This window comes from Zonotrichia albicollis, chromosome 3, assembly GCF_047830755.1.
Source record: "Zonotrichia albicollis isolate bZonAlb1 chromosome 3, bZonAlb1.hap1, whole genome shotgun sequence".
In the NCBI taxonomy this organism is placed as follows: Eukaryota; Metazoa; Chordata; class Aves; order Passeriformes; family Passerellidae; genus Zonotrichia; species Zonotrichia albicollis.
This window is the reverse complement of record NC_133821.1, coordinates 100382748-100401570: the sequence shown is the minus strand read 5'-3', so window position 1 is coordinate 100401570 and position 18823 is coordinate 100382748. Positions and strand designations below refer to the sequence as shown.

The window sequence follows — 18823 nt, the reverse complement described above, 5'->3', positions numbered from 1 at the left end:
TTGTGCAAGGATTTGAGAAGGATGCTTGTTGGGTTTTTTAATGTAATTACCATTATATAGCATTGCTCATCTCAGTGTGGACTTAAAAGACTCATGGGGAAAGAATCTGGCATGTAATCAGAAGGTGTTTGGAAGTTGCCTTCTGTAAGTAAACATGGAACTTCTATGGTTCTTCTTTAAAACTTTTCTGAGTCAGGTAATTTATTTTCCTTAAAGCACTCCCTTTTTATTCCAGCCTTTTACTTACATTTATATCAACAAAGTTTCTGAATTTTAAGTTGCCATCTCTGTCTTCTGTTATGTTACTCAACTAACCACAACTTTGTGCAGTTAGTAACATACACATACACAGATGAGTACATATGCTGCCCTTCAATTACACAGGTGCATACCAGCTTTAAATACTGCCTGGCTAGTAATTGCAACTGCCTCTGCTTCCAATTTAGCTGCAAAATTTACTCAAAATAGATTTAAAAGCTAGTGCATACATTTGAGGTGCTCTGCTGTGCCTTACCAGGTACTGTGTCTAAAGTGTTCATGTATTATGCTGCAAGCAGTAAACAAATGCAAATGCTTCTCTTGTCTGAATTCTGTAGGTGTTTTTAATACAGCTGGTGGAAGCCACCCCAACCAGAATTCTAGCACTCTTAATGGTGGAGATGTCATCAACCTTAAACCCAACAAACAGAGGACCAAGAAAAACAGAAGTCCTTTTAGCAACTGCAGTATACCTTAGACCACTTTTGGAGGAAATGAAGCAGCTCAGAGAATTGGATGAAGTTGTGCAATTGACTACAGAACAAAGCCAGCTGTAGAGGTATTTTTACCGGTGCTTTAGCAAATCTTGTGCCTCCTAAACAGAGGGTGGATTTTGATGAACTCGCTGACGCTGTGGGTTTGTTGTGTGCCGTGAGACACCTGGTGGTGACACACAGAACCGTGGCTGCCTCGTGCACTTTGTACAGATTAGGTGAGCTTTTCCTTCCTCAAGGAATTACTTACAGAGCTATGAACTAGGTATTGCTGAATTGCAAAGCACATTTAATGTAAGGATAATACTTACACGTATAGGTACGGACTGTAACTCTATGGCCCAAGGTAATGTAGCAACCTTGAAACTAAATTTCAAAGAAAATATTAGAATTGGTTAGTCAGGACACTTAACAAGATAAATGAAGAGCAAAAAAACACGACTTCATTTTATGCCTGACCATATTAATATTCTGCCAGGATTCTGGCAGTCCTGTAGGTGCAAGATCCTTGCATTATATATGTGTGTGCTAAGGTATATATGTAAACATTTGGGATGAATATCTATGCTTGGTTCCAATGTGTACATTACTTGGAGATCAGCTAATGATCATCAAATAGCATCTTCTGATTGTCCTTTAAAAATGTTGCATTTCAAATGAGGCTTTCCAAGCTGCCACTGTGTATGTTTAACTTGCTATACTTTGGGCCTAAAAGCTTAGATTTAAAAATGTGTGGTGCCAAAAATGCTCCTTTTTACCTAATGCTATGCTACAGATGTTTTGTAAGTTTGTTTTTCTCAGTCTTAACAGGTTGAACAAATAACACTAATAGCTATTCAGAAGGAACATATGTTCTTGTTCAGATTTGATTGTTGTATCCTGTGTCATCTTATGAAAAAGGAATTTTCAAAGTGGTGTTACAAAGTATTTATCTTATTTGAAATTTTTTCATAGATACCATAAACTAAGTTACAGGGATGCAAAAAATTGCAGCTGATTATGTTAGGGAGACATTCTTAAATGTTGTCTCATATTTAAAGTTAAGGAAATCTAATTCTGCAAGATGAGAGACATGGCAAAAAATTTTCAAAGTGCTTCAGTAATTCTACAGAACTGATGTAAATGTTTAGGAGCCCAAATCTAACTTCAAGGTTATTTGGGCTAAGGCTCCTAAATCACTAAGGTGCTTTTAAAGATGCTAAGCAAGATACCTTTTATTTAGCAAAAATGAACACTTTATAATCCTCTTCAAAAGTATGCATGCCTTTTAAAAACTATCCATTTTGTTTACATGTTTTTGTATGGTATGTTATAATTTTAACTTTCTAAGATTTCTACAAGTCTGCCAGTGACAAATGCAGAATCTGCTGCTTAAAAAATCAGAGTTTTAATAATTTTGTAAATGGTGTATGAGAATGAAAATTGGTTGAGTGATCCTGTGTATTTTTGAAGGAAGGACTTTTCACTATGTGAATTCATGTAGGAAGCTTGACTGACTTTGTTTCTAAGTCAATGAGTATGAAAACTGAAATGTATTCTTATTCCCACTGTCTGCAGGGAGAGGAGTGAGTGGCAAGTTATGCACAAACACTAAAGATCTCTGAATCTGTATTTTATGTTTACTGTATGAGGCTTTGTACTGAGTACCACAGTTTCTTTGACAAGCTGTTAGAGATCTCCTGTTGCTGGCAAGAAAGAGGGCACTCCATCCCTTTTGCTATTGCAACAAAATTGTGTGTTCTTCACTGTAATGTTTGTTTCCTGTGTTTTCTCTTGGATAAAGGCCTCTATTTTTTACCAAGTGCATTTAATCACTGTATGTATAAATGGAGTCAAGTCCTATCTGTCTTAGCAGTTTAAGAAGTAAGGTACTTGGGATAAGATGATGGAACATCATGGGGCCACCTCACAACTTAGGGGAGAGTGTATGCATGAAGAATGTTGACAGCTGTTTTTAATATGGAAACTTTTACATTTCATTGTCTGTCTACAAGTTTCATGGGGTTTTATTCATTTTTCATGAAAAACAAACAAAACCACACAGTGTTTGAAACATCTTTTTTTGCCTTGTTTGACTTTGTACAGCGTACTGAAAAGTAAGTCTTTATTATGTATAATGACAATTTGTACTATTTTATGTTACACTGTAACACACTGTACAGTTACTTAGGTTGTTTGTATTTAGAGTATGTCACTATAAACTACTGCTTTTAACAACTCAGCAGTTGTTTCATAGGTGGAGACTTGACAGACTTGATAAATTTAAGGTATGTTGAAATGTAGTGCATATACTTTAATATAGGAATAGTTACTTGCAGCATTGGGTAACAGTGAGTTTTCATTTTACTCCCACCCTAAATCTGAAGTGGATCTTTCTTTGTTGAGACCTTGCAGTGCTTGTTCTTTAACATGACTGTGATGGAAACTGCTCAGATTAACATCTTGCTGGGAAGTGCCCTGCATGTACGCTGCTTCAAAATTTTGATTCTTTATTCTACTGGGGTTAGTGTGTAGGTGTAAACCAGATGACTTGCATATTGCAGGAACCCTTAAGTATGCACATCACTCTTCAGTGGCATTAACTTTTGCCTTTTGGCAGAAGAGACATCCCTAAATGTTTTAGCACTTGTGTTGTCTCTAATGAATATAATATAATTTTTGTTATAAACATTACTTCATTCTCCACTCAAAGTGTACTCATTAAAATATCATATGTTTTAGTTAGCAAAACCTACAGGTGCAGGGCTGGTAATAAAAATGCTCTTCTTTTTGCATCCCTGGGACTGCATGGTGGGTGAGGAGGTGTCTCTGTTACATCCATGATACCCTGGGTTAAGAGCAAGAGATTCTTGTGCCAGAAGACACAGATTTCATTGCACTCCTGTAGATTCTTCTTATATCTCTTGAATAGCTCATTGGCTGTATTATCTGGATCTTGCCACAGTTCTTTGCCCTTGGCTGATAAAGCTACCACTGGCAGGAAACTTCAATGATTGTTAATGCCTTAGTGAAACAGGGATTCACTAAAGATTATGACACTACAGCTTTGTCACTTCTGTGTTGTATCCATTCAGTGAATGGGTGTTCTCCCAGTACGTGGGGCATTGTTAGATGCAAAGCAGTAATGCTAGGGATTTATTTCCAACAGGAAATAGCAAATCTCAAAGTTGTATGACTGATCACACGAATTTTTGTGTTTGTGGTTAATTTTGTGTGTGTGGTTAATTTAAAAAAGACTTTAAATATTCCACTTAAGACAATTTTGAAGCTTCCTTATTTTCAGTGTTTCTTGAGGCAACACTTTTGTAGTCAAAATGCCTGAATTACCACACTGTCAGCCTGATTTCCTGTTTAATTTTTATGCTTCAGTAAAATATAACTTTTTACTTTCTTCATTATTGGGCTGAAGCACATCTGACACAAACTTTTCCTTCGCAGCATTTGAAATGGGATAATCTAAAGAGCATTGAGCAGCTGAACATGCAGCCCTCTGGGGGGTTATGTGGGGTACATGCACAAGACTCAGCAAGCCTTGAAGCTGTTAATGCACCCTTCAGGCTGAGAGCTGCAGGTATTAACAGGGTGAATGATCTGCCCTTCTCTGTGGGAGTTTATCGTTCAGCAAGCCAACACACAAGCTGCTCCATTCCAGGACACACCTGAGCCCCTGCTGCTTTTCTAAGCGTAGTCATAGACCTTAGGCTGAAGTTCCAGTACCTGAACACTAACTGTACCAAAATTTGAGTGCAAGGATGGTCCAGCAGGCTTGAATTCATCAAAATGACCTTGCCATCTTTTTGAAGGAGGCAAAAGCTATGCAGATCTTCTTTCTAACACACAAATAGTATTGAGAGAAGAAAATAATTCTCTGTTAAATATGGCATCCAAGCAGATAATCAAAATTATTTCAGCAATGCTTAGATTTAAGATGAAAGTTGCCTATAATGGAATAAGAGAAACCTGCTAATGTTCTGTGTCAAAGTGTTCTATATGAGTCATCTCAAAGCCAGGTGAGTCCTAGTACTGGACTGGGCTCATTCTCAGCTTTCTAGTGGAAGGGTAATACTGATAAATAGTTCGTCACTTCTGCCAAACTCACTAAAGTTGATAAGAAAAATTAAAAATTATTGTGGACCAGAAGAAACACCACTCTCATTGTGAGGATTAAGATGCATTGTTACTAATGGCTTAAAAGTAACTGGCTAAAAGAGGAAATGTACGTAACTGATTTTATCACCATCATGATCTCCAGTAAATGTAACAGATTTGTAGGAAAAAAAGTCAACATACCATAAATCCTCAATCATAAGAATCAGTGTTTAAAACTGAGTATCTTGTGTATGCTGTTCTGTAAAATCCCTACAAATTAATTCTGCTGTTCTCTTGTAAGTGACACTAGTTGCATCATGCGACTTAAAACGTTTGTTTATTGTTGTGTCTGATATAAGTCACTACTTTTGTGGTTATGTTAAATTGTCAGTACATTAAATTTCAAAAATTGCTGTAACTACAAGCTGTGCAACCTTAATCTGATTGAGAAACGTGTGCTTGATTCTTGGGTGTTTGTTGCCAACAGCTGGATCAAAGGCAGCACGTGAGAGCACTGGCTGGAACAAGTGTGGATGCCCCAGACAAATAGAAATGGTGTTTCTTAGCTCTTGCCTCTGATGTCTTTACTATATGGTTGAAATACAAAATAAGGATTCTTTTCTGCTCTTTCTGGTCATTTTGCTATTTATGATTGGTCTGGCAAATACAGTGACAAGGTTTAAGTTCAAGATTGTAGACATTGGAAGTGGCATTAAAGCAATATTAATACATCAAAGATGTCTGGTACATTTTCTGAAAATAAACAGGTAAATAGTCACTAGTGATTGTTGGTTGGGGGTTTTGCATTGTTTTGGTATTTTTGTTTAGTAAAACCAAATCAGCATTTGTATCTGCCTCTTTACCCACGTATCTGAAGAATATCAGAAGTAACATCCTCCTACTTCTTTTGCATGCAGTTTTGAACACAGAAAATCAATGTGTTTGCTTAACACCCTGACAAGGATTAACTGGCAGTGTTTTAGGCTCATTACACAGGCATTGGACCAGATTATCTTCATCAGTCCCTTCTAACCCACTTCTTCTGCAATTCTGTGATTCTAACTAAGTGCTATAAAAAAATAAAAATTCTTCTAGGTATCAGTATAATGAAGAGGATCTAAGAAAGAAAACAAAAAGATTTTTGCCTGAATAACCTTATAAAACCCAAATATTGGAGCAATATTCTAAGCAACAAGAAGCTGACTTCAACTTAAGTGTTGCACAGCTCAAGTTCTGAAAACAACCCAGGCTATGTATTGCTGTAAAGGATTTTAATACTGTTGAACAGTTTGAAGATTTTTTTTCAAGTGGAATTACAGAATTAACGTCACCAACCTTAGAAACTTCTCACAATCTCAAAGCTGAAACTGGGACTGCATTTGAAGCACGTACCTGAAGTGCCATTTCTGCAAATTAAATGCAGTGACAGTGACCTCATAGCAGCTGAGGTTTCCAAGAAGGACAGATCTTGAGTTTTCCTGCCGAACCCTTGAGCCATTCAAGGCATTTAAAACCAGAGGGCTCTTGACTGTTGGCTGTGCAGCAGCCTGATGTGCAGGGTCTCACCGTGGGCTCACTCAGAGCATCCAGGTGTGGACAGTCCAACTGTAACACCTGAGGCACTGCCACCAAGGCAGCTGTGGTGAGTGGCATCACTCAGACCCTTTGGGCTCCCTTCAGCTGAGCTTTAACCTGCTGCTGGCTGAGCCAGAGAGCGCCCTGCTCCCCTCAGGGCACCGCCAGCCTTGGGTGAAGTACTGCAGGGGGTTACAAAATTACAGGCACACCCTAAAATCTGCGCCTTCTGACCCACAGCCACAGAGCTCAGTGATGATGCACAGCAGTTACTGTGAGTGAGAGGGTGGAAGATAAAAAACAAACCAAACACCACTCACACAAAGAGATGAATAAAGATGTATGTACAAAGTACCTTCCTACACAAGTCACAAATACAGTGTTTGCCTGGTGAGAAGTCAAAATGTTTTGCTCTATGGCTTCAAAGATGATGCAAAAGTGGAGTAGTAGCTGATATACAATTCCCCTTTCTATTATCTTTTAGAAAACACATCAGTCTTCAACGGTACAATGAGCTTGTGGGGGCAGAATGGTTCACCAGGCATGGAGGGGGGATTTTGAGAGTCAGGTCATTTCTAGCCTGGCTGGTGATCCCTGGGATACAGATATTGCTTTTACCTTCCTCAGTTACAAGCTGGAGGTAGCTATCTCTAGAAAGTTCTGTGATCAGTTTATTCAAAGTATTTAAAAAGTGCAAAATTATAAATGGTAATGAGTAGGACACTGTGTTGTTTATGAAAATACCATAAACGGTTTATTAATTCTTTTGATTTATTGCCATAATTTGTCTTTTGTCCCCAAAAGTCTGGTTCACACACTATGTATACAGCAGAGAAAAGCTGAAATCTCATGATAGGACAAATAAACTTTAGTTTAAAAAACCCAGGAGAATGGAGGAAAGGCTAGATTTTCAGTTTCTATCAGTTCAGCAGAAGCACAATTACAATTTGCAATAGAGCAGTATCGACTCTACAGAAGAACTGATAGCATTCCTTACTGCCACAAGAAAATGCCAATGCTACTAAAACCCATTAAATGCTTGCACCTGGCAATCAAAGATACTTTGGTGGGTGTGGATGTGTATATAGGTGTGTGCTCATACACAGAATTCTTGTCTTGGCTTCTGTGTGCTTTTTACGGGCACTTGCTCATCCTGTGGTTTGCCGGAAGTAGCCGGGAGGATACGTTAATCCTGTTTGCTGTTGCAAGACTGCCGGACAGATGATTTCTGATGCTCCAGCAATGTGATGGACTTTTCAGAATTTTCCAAGTTTCTGAGCAGAGTCTCTAGGCGCCTTTTGATTTTCTTCTGATCCTCAATGGCACATCCGATGACCACGGACTGGAATTTCTGATCGATGGGTCCTGCTGGCACGTCAGACGTGCACGCACCGTAAAGCGACATGAGGCGCATTTTGGCGTCTTCCAAATCGTCGAGGAGTTTGTTGACGATCTCATCGATCATCTTGGTGGCGTGCAGCAGGGACTCCTGCTGCTGCGCGTTGCGGATGGTTTCTACGGAAACCTCCACCGTGAGGGTTCGGCCCATCAGGCGATTCGCGGTCAAATTGAGTTCTTCTCTCTCACCTCAATTCAAACAAGAAAATATTCTTGGTTACGGGCAAATACTTTCCTGTGCAAATAGCATCATCAAGATACTCAAAGTGCTATACCTTGGCAGTAAATAATATTTTTTTAAGTAAGTGACAATCAACAAGATTTCCAGAGGGCAGAAATGAGCTTTTTACATTTACCCAAGTCATACTCATTTCATAGAAGCCAGTATCTGTGTTGGGAATTTAGCTGCTAGAAAATGGAAAAGTACAAAGCCGTGGCTAATTCCAAGTCCTGCACCTGTGTTGATAGCATGTCCTTGAAGCCTAGCTGTAGTATAATAACAAACAGTGAAAGAGACATGAGAAAAGAGAGATGTAACCCCTAAGGAATGAGGATGAGTTAATGCTATAGTTTAACCAATAGATTGCTTGGCTTACAGAATATTCATAAGCTTATTATTTGCTGTATAAGTGTTTGATACTTTCTTCAATAAACTGGACCAGAAAGACCTGAGGGACCGGGACTGGACCGGACCTGAAGGGCCTGTGATGAACCAACTGGTGTCCTGGTCCCCTTCCTTCGACATATCTGATTTGAAATGAGGCATTAAACTCTACTAAAATTGTAACCAATGTTTTTCCTCTACTGACACAATGCTTGCTGTGTCACTTTCAAGCAAAACATACAATATTATGAGGAAACACTTGGTAACAGAACTAGCTCATTAAGGACTTCTGTGCCTTTCTGAGGGAGAGATTTAGACCTTCTCTGAAAGCCATAAAGAGAAAACTAGATATAATAAGAGGCCATGAAAAAACTGCTTTTCAAAAATATGAGATGTAGGCTCTTGAAGAGCCAATAAACCAGCAATTTAAAGCACCTAATAATCAGGTTTAGGGAATATATTTAAAGCTGTGAATCACACAACAACAACAATGACCTTAATCATCAGGTTCTTGCAAGCTGTACACTTTGTAGCACTCATGCCTGTCCAGTAGTCAAAATCATTTTCAACTATATTGTCATCATCATCATCAATGACTCTCCCCCAGCAGAGCAATGTTAATCTTGATTTTGAAAATGTATCAGTGAACTGAGTATAGGCTTTCACATACACAGTATGAATTTAATCAAGAAGAGTTCTCAGGATAATGAGTAACACTTCAACAAACTCAGCCGGCTCCAATGCTGCACCCTTACCAGCAGCAGAGTGCTGCTCACAAAAGGCTGCTCCCTAAAAGATGGGCTGATTAGGCTTTGGGTCAGTTGGAGGGTACAGGAAAGCAGCTTCTCACCTTCACTGATGTGCCTCATATCCTGGCTGTTCTGTATATTGTGGATCATTTCAAGCAGAATTTCTTTCTCTTGTTCCATGGCAGATGCTGCATCACGGAAAGCCTCTACCCTGTACATGGTTGAACCAAACAAAATGTTTAAATAATAAAACAGCTGTTCGCCTATATAGCTGCAAAGAACTCTTATTTTAAACTTCAGCTTAGAGTAAGTGCAGTCAGATCTTGGTTATTCATGAGACAGACACTCTGACTTCATGACCTTCTCTATCTTCACTTTTCAAGACCGGTATAATGTAAAAAAACAAACAGATGGAGGGGCAAACAGAAACAATAGCAATTCAATCAGCAATTCAATTAAATTTTTTATTTTACTGACAGTGCTGTTCTATCTTATGCTGTGGTTAAGCTGGATATGCAGAGCCTGATGGTATACAGCCCCATAGCAGAAGTCCTGTAGGCAGCTGGCAATTACTATCAGCTGCCCAGCTAGGAGAGAAAGGGACCGAGTCCCCAGCAGGGAACTTGGTAACGAGGGTGGCAGCTGCAGAGATGGAGGCAGCAAGGGGCCCCGGCTCCCTGTGCGACCGCCAGGCCAGCAGAAGCCACAGAAGCCACCTGCACAGCAACAAGCAGAACCCTGCAACGCGCCAAACAACGCCTTTCACAAAGGAGAAAACCCTGCGAGGGGCACAGAGCTCACACACTGCTATTAACAGGACAAGGCTCTCCCCAAAACAAGTGCTGTGCCTTGTCACTGGGAGAAGATGCTGGACTGCCTGCTCCCACTGTCACTGGTGCTTTCCATGGAATGATGCTCACTGTAATTCACACAGGGAGAAAGCGCCTGTGGGAGCAGCTCCTATTTCTGGGCTTGCAAGGAAGCATGAAACTCAGTCCCTCCTGAAACCAGACTCCTACTCCAGTCCCATTCCTGTGCTGAAACTCACATGTAATGCAGCGAGGACAAGGGGAAAGTCCATCACAAACTGCTGTCCCTGTAACTGCTGGTCTTGGTAAGTGTGTGGTTCTGTGCCCACAGCCTGCTCTCCTTGTGGCAGTAAGTGCAGACTCAGCTGACCACGGGCAATGTGAAAATGCCCCATAAGAAATCTGAGTCCAGTTTCTTAATTCATGTCTTGTTCTCCATCACAGTTTTAAAGAGGGGGCTTTTGCATTCAGCCAAATAATGGAAAAGAACTCAAGCACTCCAATGCAGCACTTTACTTGACCTGATACAAAAAGGGAAATAAATGTCCCACTCCCTTTGCTTTTCTCTGAGACTTGAGGGTGGGGGCTTGCAGAGCCCTGTCCAAGCTGGAACAGGCTACAGGAGTTGCCCAAAACCATCAACTCTGCGTTCACAGGCTGCACAGAAAAGAGTATCATGTGAACCTGGCTGATGGTTTGAGATGCTTCCAATGCACAGCTCAGGAGGTCTGGCTACATCATGAGAATCCATCCATCTATCCTGAAGTGTTTATGAAACCTGGCCAGAAAAGGGGAAACAAACCAAAACATTGTTAAGTCTCTTAGGTGCTCTACACCCTTCAACATTTCTGGTCGCTGCCCTGAGACCGGGGTGGCTCATTGCTGTCTCCTGGGACAGGAACAGAGCTGCTGCTCCTTCCTCACGGGCTGGCTGAAGGGAGTGACTTCAGGAAAACAGCAGGAAGAGAAAAGAGGGCAAAAGCAGAAGAATGGGAGCATTTGAGGATATAGTCACTCTTCACATGCAGCCTGCTCACGAAATAATTTCTGTTTTACAAAATATTTAACCTAACTTAGTCAGTGAAAGCACAGGCTTCAGGCCTTGCCTTTAATGTTTTTTCTGAGGAGGAGTGGGAAAAGTTAATGCAATGCAAATTCATGCCAAGAGCAAATACTTTTAATTATTATTTTGGACTGGTTAGTAAGAGCAATGAGGCAGGTGGAGTCATTTCATACTTCAGATGTCTCCACTTTATAATTTAGGAAGTCTAGTAATATTTTCAAAATACCTTGCCATGCCTTTTTAAAAAAAAACTAGTCACTGGTAAGTTGTAAATTAAAATTCTGAAGTGCAAGTTTTCAATTTTGATAGTGTTTTAAAATCAGATTCTGTATATCATTGTACTGATGTAAAAAGTAAAGTTCTGCCTTCAGGAGATAGATCAGTCCATGATTTCCACAGGCTTTGCTGGGTCCTAAGAAGAATGTGGAAAAGCTGCATTGCAGGGATGTATCCTGAATTGGTACAGTTCTAAAGAGATGCCTAAAATATCACTGCTTCCAAAGGCCAGCTTGGTATCTGAGGTAGGACCTGAAAGCCAAATTGTCAGAATTAATGCTGCATACTGAAAAAAAAGAAAAACCCAGTTCACCAACTACAGCTTTGATTGACATTTATTTGCTAAAGGTAATATAACCAAATCTTAAGAACTATTTTATTTGCAATAATTGCTACTTCAGAATTATTTTTACCATTTCCTAAACTGCAATATAGAGTGCCACACAACAATGGGACAGGGTCATTTCATAACAGTGCTCTAGTGGGGGAAAAAAAAGCCCCCCCAAAAATGGAAACCAGTCACATCAACTTCAGGAAAATAATGTGTCAGGATCACACCATGCAGTCAGTTCTCATAACTTCTTTCCTAAAATGCATGGTTTCCTAACTTCACAGGTTTCTCTAAATCTTTCCTTTCCTTGTGTGGTGGACCCAAAAAAACCAGTTGGAAGATTTAAACCTCTAACAGAGGTGACTGATGCGGGAAGGGGTGGAAACACAATCCAAGTCTCAAAAAAACAACCAACCAAAGAATGAAAGGCGAAGAAAAAAGAACACAAAATACTCATGTTTATGCCCAGTTATCAATTATTTTGATGCAGCAGTATAGTCTTTTTTCCTCAGAGATGAAAACTTCCAATCATCTTTTTACTTGGAACAACCCAAGTAAATTTATTGCTTCGAACATCAACTAAATGTTCCATCTATTACCTAACACTGAAAAAGACATTCCTTACTTCTGATTTTCCCTGTTTGTGAGCAATTAGCTGAGCAATGCCTTTTTTTGCTACATGCCATTTACATGAGCAGAGCATTCCCCTGAGAAACAGGTGGACCAGGCTGTGCTTTTGTTTCCAGAGGAGAAACCTGACACCCTCTTTCTTAGGACAGCTGCAATAACTCTGTCCTTTAAACTACTGACTGACTTAAACAACCCACTATTAAAGCCCACGTGCTGCAGCTTCAGAGAAGTCTTCAAAGGAAATAAGAAACATCTGAGGATGGAGCAGCTTCTTTCCTGAAATGGAGCAAATCAGGCACACTGGAGGGGGACAAAACAGGGGGTTTCACCCTGGCATCCTCAGCTCCTTCAGCTGAGTGTCCACTCCCAGGTAAGCAGTCCTGTGACCACTGAAATGAATGGTGGTGGAACATGGTTGACCCAAAGAACAAGATAAAAAGTACAAAAAATGAAGCTAAAAAATACCCAGCAAGAATCTGACTTACCTCATGTATCATCACACCTAAAACTGTGTTTTCACTTAACACAACCAAGAGAACACAGTGACTCACGGACAGAGCCTCTGCTCTGGCTTCCAGCTGCTCCTGACAGATCTTGGCAGCCACAGCAACACCAGGGTCCAAGCCCTGCCAAGGGGAAATGTGCCACCTCTGCCCCTCACCACCTCGGGCACTCCCTCCCAAACTGATTCCCCTTCCCTGCTCACTTTCCATGCAGAAGAAATCCCCTCTGCCAACACGCTTCAGGGAGGTACAAAAATACCCCATTACTGTTGGAAAAGAAGCTCGCACAGTGGAAAGAAAGGGAGGAAAAGGAAGGCTGTTCAAACTGGAGTGTTTTACAATGGCTTTAAGGTGAAAGAGGGTAGGCTTAGATTTGGTATCAGGAAGAAATTCTTCACTATGAGCAGGGTGAGACGCTGGAACAGGTCGCTCAGAGAGGTTGTGAACACTTGGAGGTGTTCAAGGCCAGGCTGGATGGGGCTTTGAGCCACCTGGTCTACTGAAAGCTGCCCCAGCTTTCAGGGGGCTGGAACTAGGTGACCTTTAAGGTCCTTCCTAACCCAAACCATTCTGTGATCCTGTGATTTCCAGAGGGATGAAACTTGCTTCAGAGTTCAGTTTACCTTAAGCAACTTGAGAACTGAGGATTGTTGAGGTTTTAATTAAAGGCTGTAGTTCAGTTTGACAAATTTTCACTTATTATATTTACAAGCAACATCTTGAGGGTCTATAGCAAAACCAAACAAGCTGGAGAAGGAGAAGGTTTGGACATTTTTCCTCCTGTCATTCAAATAAATTTGAAATGAAGCATGTTGATTAGTTGTGAATAGAAAAAAAACCATAAGACTTGAGTGACTTTTATCAAATTGGACTTTTTTTTTTTCTCATTACTATTCCACGTTTAGAATTATGGCTGTCTGAAAGAACCACAGCAAACTGAGAAGTTTAATTGAGGGTTTAATTGCTGGCTAACCAAACTGTCTGCTTTGTTTCAGAGTCACTCAGCAAATCTAAAACGCATTTTTGCATATTCTCATGCTAATTTCTGGATTATATATTCATCATATGCCTAGACCTGGATGTAAGCAGTGAGACTTGTTTGCAGACAGTGATTTTGTTTAGTCAAATTCAGAGAAGTCTGCAAAGGACTTCAAGGAGATTTAATCAAGCTAAGTGAAAGGCTAATATAACAGCACATCGAGTCCACTCCTGAATAATGCAAAGTAATGCAGGCAGAAAGGGGAAATAAAACTCCTGCATCCCACAGAGCTCTTTTAATTACAGGAAAGTCCTAGAAACATTCTGGGTGGTTCTGTGAAAGCTGCTGATCAATATGCAGCTGTAATGAAGGAAAGGGTGTGTTGAAACAGTACCAGAGGAGGTGAATCAGTGGCATCCTGCACATCCATCCACCTCAGAAAGGACACTATGTAATTTAGCAGAGCTGAGAGGACAAGGAAGATGATTAAAGGCAAGGTATCATCTCTCATGAGGCCAAACTGGGAAAAAAGTCAAATGGTATTATTTAGGGAACATCAAGTAGCAAAAAAAGTCAGGACATGTCTTGGCACAGTGATGAAATTCACATAGCATTTACAATAACTTTGGAAAAACACACCTCAGCTGCAGAATGCAATGCTGTTCACATTTTATAGTGAAATGTTTTAGTACACCTCAGAGAGGAGGTGGGCACAAACACAACAAGAACATCCACAGCCGAACCAGTAAGTGCAAAGGGAGGTTTGGAAGACAAGACACCTCACACGCCAGCATACAGCACTGCAGCTCAAAGGCTTGCCAAAGTCTCCGAGAGCCCGAATGACACCAGGTTTTATCCTCGGATTTTCTGCACCTTCTTATAAAACGCCCGCCTGCAAGCGCGGGATAGGGGCGACAGGATGGGACAGACACGATGCAGAGCCCGTCCCCGTCTGCCAAAGGCTCCCCACACCCCGAAGGGCAACAAACCCGAGCAGCCCTTCGCGCTTTCTCTGAAAAACCTCAACTGTCATACATTCGTATAGATACTCCTATTTTCGTGTATTTCCAGGCCACGCTAACTCACTTTACAGCAGCAGCACCCATTTTTAAACTCTGCCCCCCAAGGAAGGGAGCGCTTTTTCCCTCGGTTCCGTCCGAAGCCTCACACCGCCCCCCCGCCCCGCGCCCCAGCCCGGGCCGTGCTGCGGAGCCACCAGCTCGGGGCCGGCCGCCTCCCCGGCCCCCCCAGCGCCCGGCCCCGGCCCCACCTGAGCTCCAGCTGGTCCAGGTTCTCGAGCAGGCGGCTGGAGCGGTCGGCCATGGAGGTGGAGCGGTAGAAGCGGCCGCGGAGCTGCCCGCCCGACTGCTGCTGCTGCTGCGGCTGCTGCTGCGCCCCCTCGCTGGCCTTGGCGCTGATCCTGGCCTGGGCCATCCCACCCACCGCTGCCGCCGGCGGAACCTCGCTGCGGCCGCTCCCTCCCCGCGTCCCGCAGGCGGCGGCGGCGGCCGAATGCCGGCACCTCGCTCATGGCCAAAGAAGGAGCCGCCCCGCCGCCGGCCCCCGCGGCCACCCCGCCCCCGCGCCGGGCCCGCGGGCGCCGCCTCACGCAGCGCGGCGGGGCCGCCTCGCCCCGGCCGGGGGCAACAGAACCACCGGGGGGGCCGGGCTGGGAGGGATCAGGCTGGGTCAGCTGGGCCAATCTCCCTGCTCCTCTCGAGTGAGGGCAGCCTCGCTGGGCAACCTGTTCTAGTGCTCGGTCACCTCGACAGTAAAGAAGTTGTTTGTATTCAGGTGGAACTTCCCTTCCTGTGCATCAGTTTCTGCCCATTGTCTCTTGCCCTATTACTTGGCACCACGGAGAAGAGGCTGCTCCATCTTCTTGACGCCCATCCTTTAGGTACGTGATCACATTGATGAGGTCCCCTCTCAGTCACCCCTCCTCGAGGCTGGGTGACCCAGACCCAGCTCCCTCAGGCATTCCTGGTGAGAGAGATTCCCCAGAGCCTTGGCTGAGTTACCTGCCCCAGGAGCTGCCTGTCCCTCTGGTCTCTGCCCTGAGGCCGGCTGGGCCGAGTGTCCCCTGTTGTGACCGACACCGCAGTTGCCACCTGCACCTGCCCCACGCCGGGGTCCGGCAGCCGTGTGTGCCTCCGCTCCTCGTGTCACATGTGCGGCAGAGACACCCCGGGCTGTCCTGCTTCCCGCCTCCACTGCCCTTTGTGACAAAAGCAACAAAACCTGGGCCAGCCAAAAGCAGCCAAAACCACACTGAGCTCTGGCTGTAGTTCAGCCAGAAGCTACAGGAGGAATAATGAGATTTTCAATATCTGTATTAACTTTGTGTGAGATGGGAGCTACTGGTATGAGGATTTGTATTCCAGAACTAGTCTGTATGACTGGTTCATTGGTTTGTTCTTTCATTAATGAAAACAAGCTACCCAAATGTTATTTTTACTTAAGGCTAATTAAACAGTAAACTGCAAAACTGAAAACAATGGAAAGTGAAAGAAACAGGAGGAGAAAAAATAAGGGCTTTAAAAATCCAGAAGCTTGAAAGGAGAGAAAAGTCAAACCAGAGACAACCCTTACTGCAAGCAGAACTTGAGCAGAATTCCTAAAAGAAAAAATAAAAAATAGGTACTTTGGATATGCTACTTATAGTGCATCTTTCTCCTGCCAACTGCAAGAGCCCCCTACTACTTGCAGAAAAGCAGCTGTTTCACCAGCTGTAATTGTAGGATTTTACAAAAAGCTTACTGGAAAGAAAAGTGGGTTATGTTCTCTTTTTATGCCAGAGAGAAAAGATGTATCTATTTCATGGTAGCCAAGGTAGTGGATCTACATCTAGTAATGACTTGTCCCAAGAACATATTTAATTTGCCTGTGTGAAACGGCACCTTCTCTCTCACAAGCACCAGCAATTCAAGTCACACATAAGTTTTACTTGCCACTGCTGTGAGTATTTAAAAAGGAATTTGCTTATCCCAAAAGATGAGGTTTGGGCAAATACCCCATGGCTCCAACAGACCAATTTTTGGCACCCAGCTAAGAGGGATTTTGTTGCACAGGGATACTGTTTTGTATGCTTATCCTGCTGTGATTCAAAATAGCTGTTTTCTCAGGCTTGTCCATTCAGAATGATATCATGTCCCAAGTACTCTTGTTAAATTAATTGCCTGAGTTTTCTTTGTTTTAGGTGGTTGGATAAGCAAGGCTTATTGCCTGTGAGCTCATGGAAATAGCTTCATTGGAACAAATGTTCCATCCATCTCTCCACAGGCTCTACAGAAGATAATTAAAAACCATTTCCCACCCCAAACAGAATCCATTTGTAGCCACGACACATAGTTTGCTACCATTTGTTTCCTGGGATCCTTCTATTCTTCCCATGCCAATTTATTAAGCATCAATTAGATTGGGTTTAAAAAGTAGAAATCAAAGTAGCTGCACAGCTCTGAACATTTTTTTCCTCCACAGGTAAACAGGGGTTTAATTCCACAAGTTATAACTGGATCAGAGGCGCAGAACAGCTTTAAGTGTCCAAATGTATCACACTTGACTTAAGCTCTTTAACAGCTAAAGGACACTTTACATGGGAAGGAAGAATAGCAAAACTATGAAAACAAAATGCAAATTTAAAAGCAAGAATGGTCTTCCAGGACAAGTCTTGAAATTATTGCCTGTAAAAACTGGGATATTTCCCTTTCAGAGACTTGGAAGAACCTTGAAAACTGCTTTTCCTGCTCTCTAGAGTAGATTGCCCCCACCCCCTCTGTTTTTGTTGAGGTATGTAGAGGGACAATTGGCATCACTTTCCCAAAATAATAACTGGTTGCTCTAGAAAGATTGGGGTCCATCTCTGCAGGAAGGAAACTGATTCACAGCTAAGTTGGGGGAATTTTGAGGACACAAAGGGAGGAATTGGGTCCTTCAGGGAGGCAAGAAGGAGGAAGGGCTCCTGCACATGAAACAAGGTACATATTTCATTCTCCTCCTTGCCATGAGTGGTGAAGCACGATCAGGACTGCTGGTGATGCCATGCTAACATCCCTGTCTTCTCCCATGTCCCCACATCTGTGGTCATGTGAAGGACTGCACAGCCCTGCTCTGGCTATAGGCACCAGCAAAAACATGAGGAGAGGGTGTGTGTCCCATTGTTCCTGCATTCCCATCACAGCAGTGAAAGCCCTGGCTGTCTCTTGTTTAAACTACAGCCTTGTAAAAAACGGGTGCTGATTGCAAAACAGCAATGAACAGAAGTCTCATTCACACGCACAAAATCCCTTGAGACAGCAGAAAGAGCAACTTTCCCAGGTCTCAGACATCTGAAGTACCCATACAAGTCCCAGAGCCAGGGAAATGACCTACACCAAAAGCATTGCAAATTGTAACACTACTAAATAGCACCTTAATTCCAGCTTTGCCTTATTTCAAACCCTGATATATACCTTGTCACATATCCTAACACATGAGCTGTCATGGAACAGGATCAAAGAGAAAGTCCACACCCAAGAAATGCCATGCAGGATTATTTTCCTGCCTTCACCTACAGGAATTTAGTATTTTCAAGTTGAAACATGGGAAATTTAGGTTAGTTACTAGGAAGAAATTCTTTTCTGTGAGGGTGGTGAGGGCACTGGAACAGGTTGTCCAGAGAAGCTGTGGATAATTCATCCCTGCAAATGCGCAAGGCCAGGTTAGATGGGACTCTGACCAACCTGGTCTAGTGGGAGGTGTTCCTCTCCACAGTAGGCTGGAACCAGATGATTTTAAGGCTTCTTCCAACCCAAACCATTCAGTGGTTAAGAACTTCCTTGTGCACAGGTCTTCTGCAAACACGACAGTTCCCAGACATGGCTGAAGGATGCATCCATGGCTCAGGCCAGCCAACCAAAACCAGCCTGCAGTCTCCCCAGCACCGCAACAATAACGATAAAGATGGGCCAACCTGACTTTTCAGGGTATGTTTTCAATCAAAATACATGTCTGCTATCACAGTAGGCTGCCCCCTCACTTCACACCTGCTGAACCTGTGCTGCTGTGTGTTTTCTGCTGTTCTTGC

General features: G+C 42.6%; 3 protein-coding genes across 4 annotated transcripts in view; 2 read left to right on the top strand and 1 right to left on the bottom strand.

The window, feature by feature from the left end:
* The window catches only part of RAB23 (RAB23, member RAS oncogene family), a 17544-nt gene extending 12285 nt beyond the window's left edge, over nucleotides 1-5259 (top strand). For both annotated transcript variants that reach the window (XM_074538265.1, XM_074538266.1), the window contains exon 7: nucleotides 597-5259. In XM_074538265.1, the coding sequence (XP_074394366.1) occupies nucleotides 597-736 (140 nt within the window). In that variant the 3' untranslated portion in view covers nucleotides 737-5259. The remainder of the gene's footprint in view (nucleotides 1-596) is intronic.
* On the bottom strand, nucleotides 4562-15192 carry BAG2 (BAG cochaperone 2). Its single transcript, XM_074538267.1, has 3 exons — nucleotides 15029-15192; nucleotides 9269-9378; nucleotides 4562-8003 (listed from the first exon to the last, which is right to left on the bottom strand). Exons 1-3 carry the CDS (start codon nucleotides 15190-15192, stop codon nucleotides 7603-7605), a joined length of 675 nt encoding a protein of 224 aa, XP_074394368.1. The 3' UTR covers nucleotides 4562-7602.
* LOC141728648 (uncharacterized) lies at nucleotides 14692-18823 on the top strand. Its single transcript, XM_074538612.1, has 2 exons — nucleotides 14692-15658; nucleotides 18586-18823. The coding sequence occupies exons 1-2, from the start codon at nucleotides 14692-14694 to the stop codon at nucleotides 18711-18713; spliced, it is 1095 nt and encodes a 364-aa protein (XP_074394713.1). The 3' UTR covers nucleotides 18714-18823.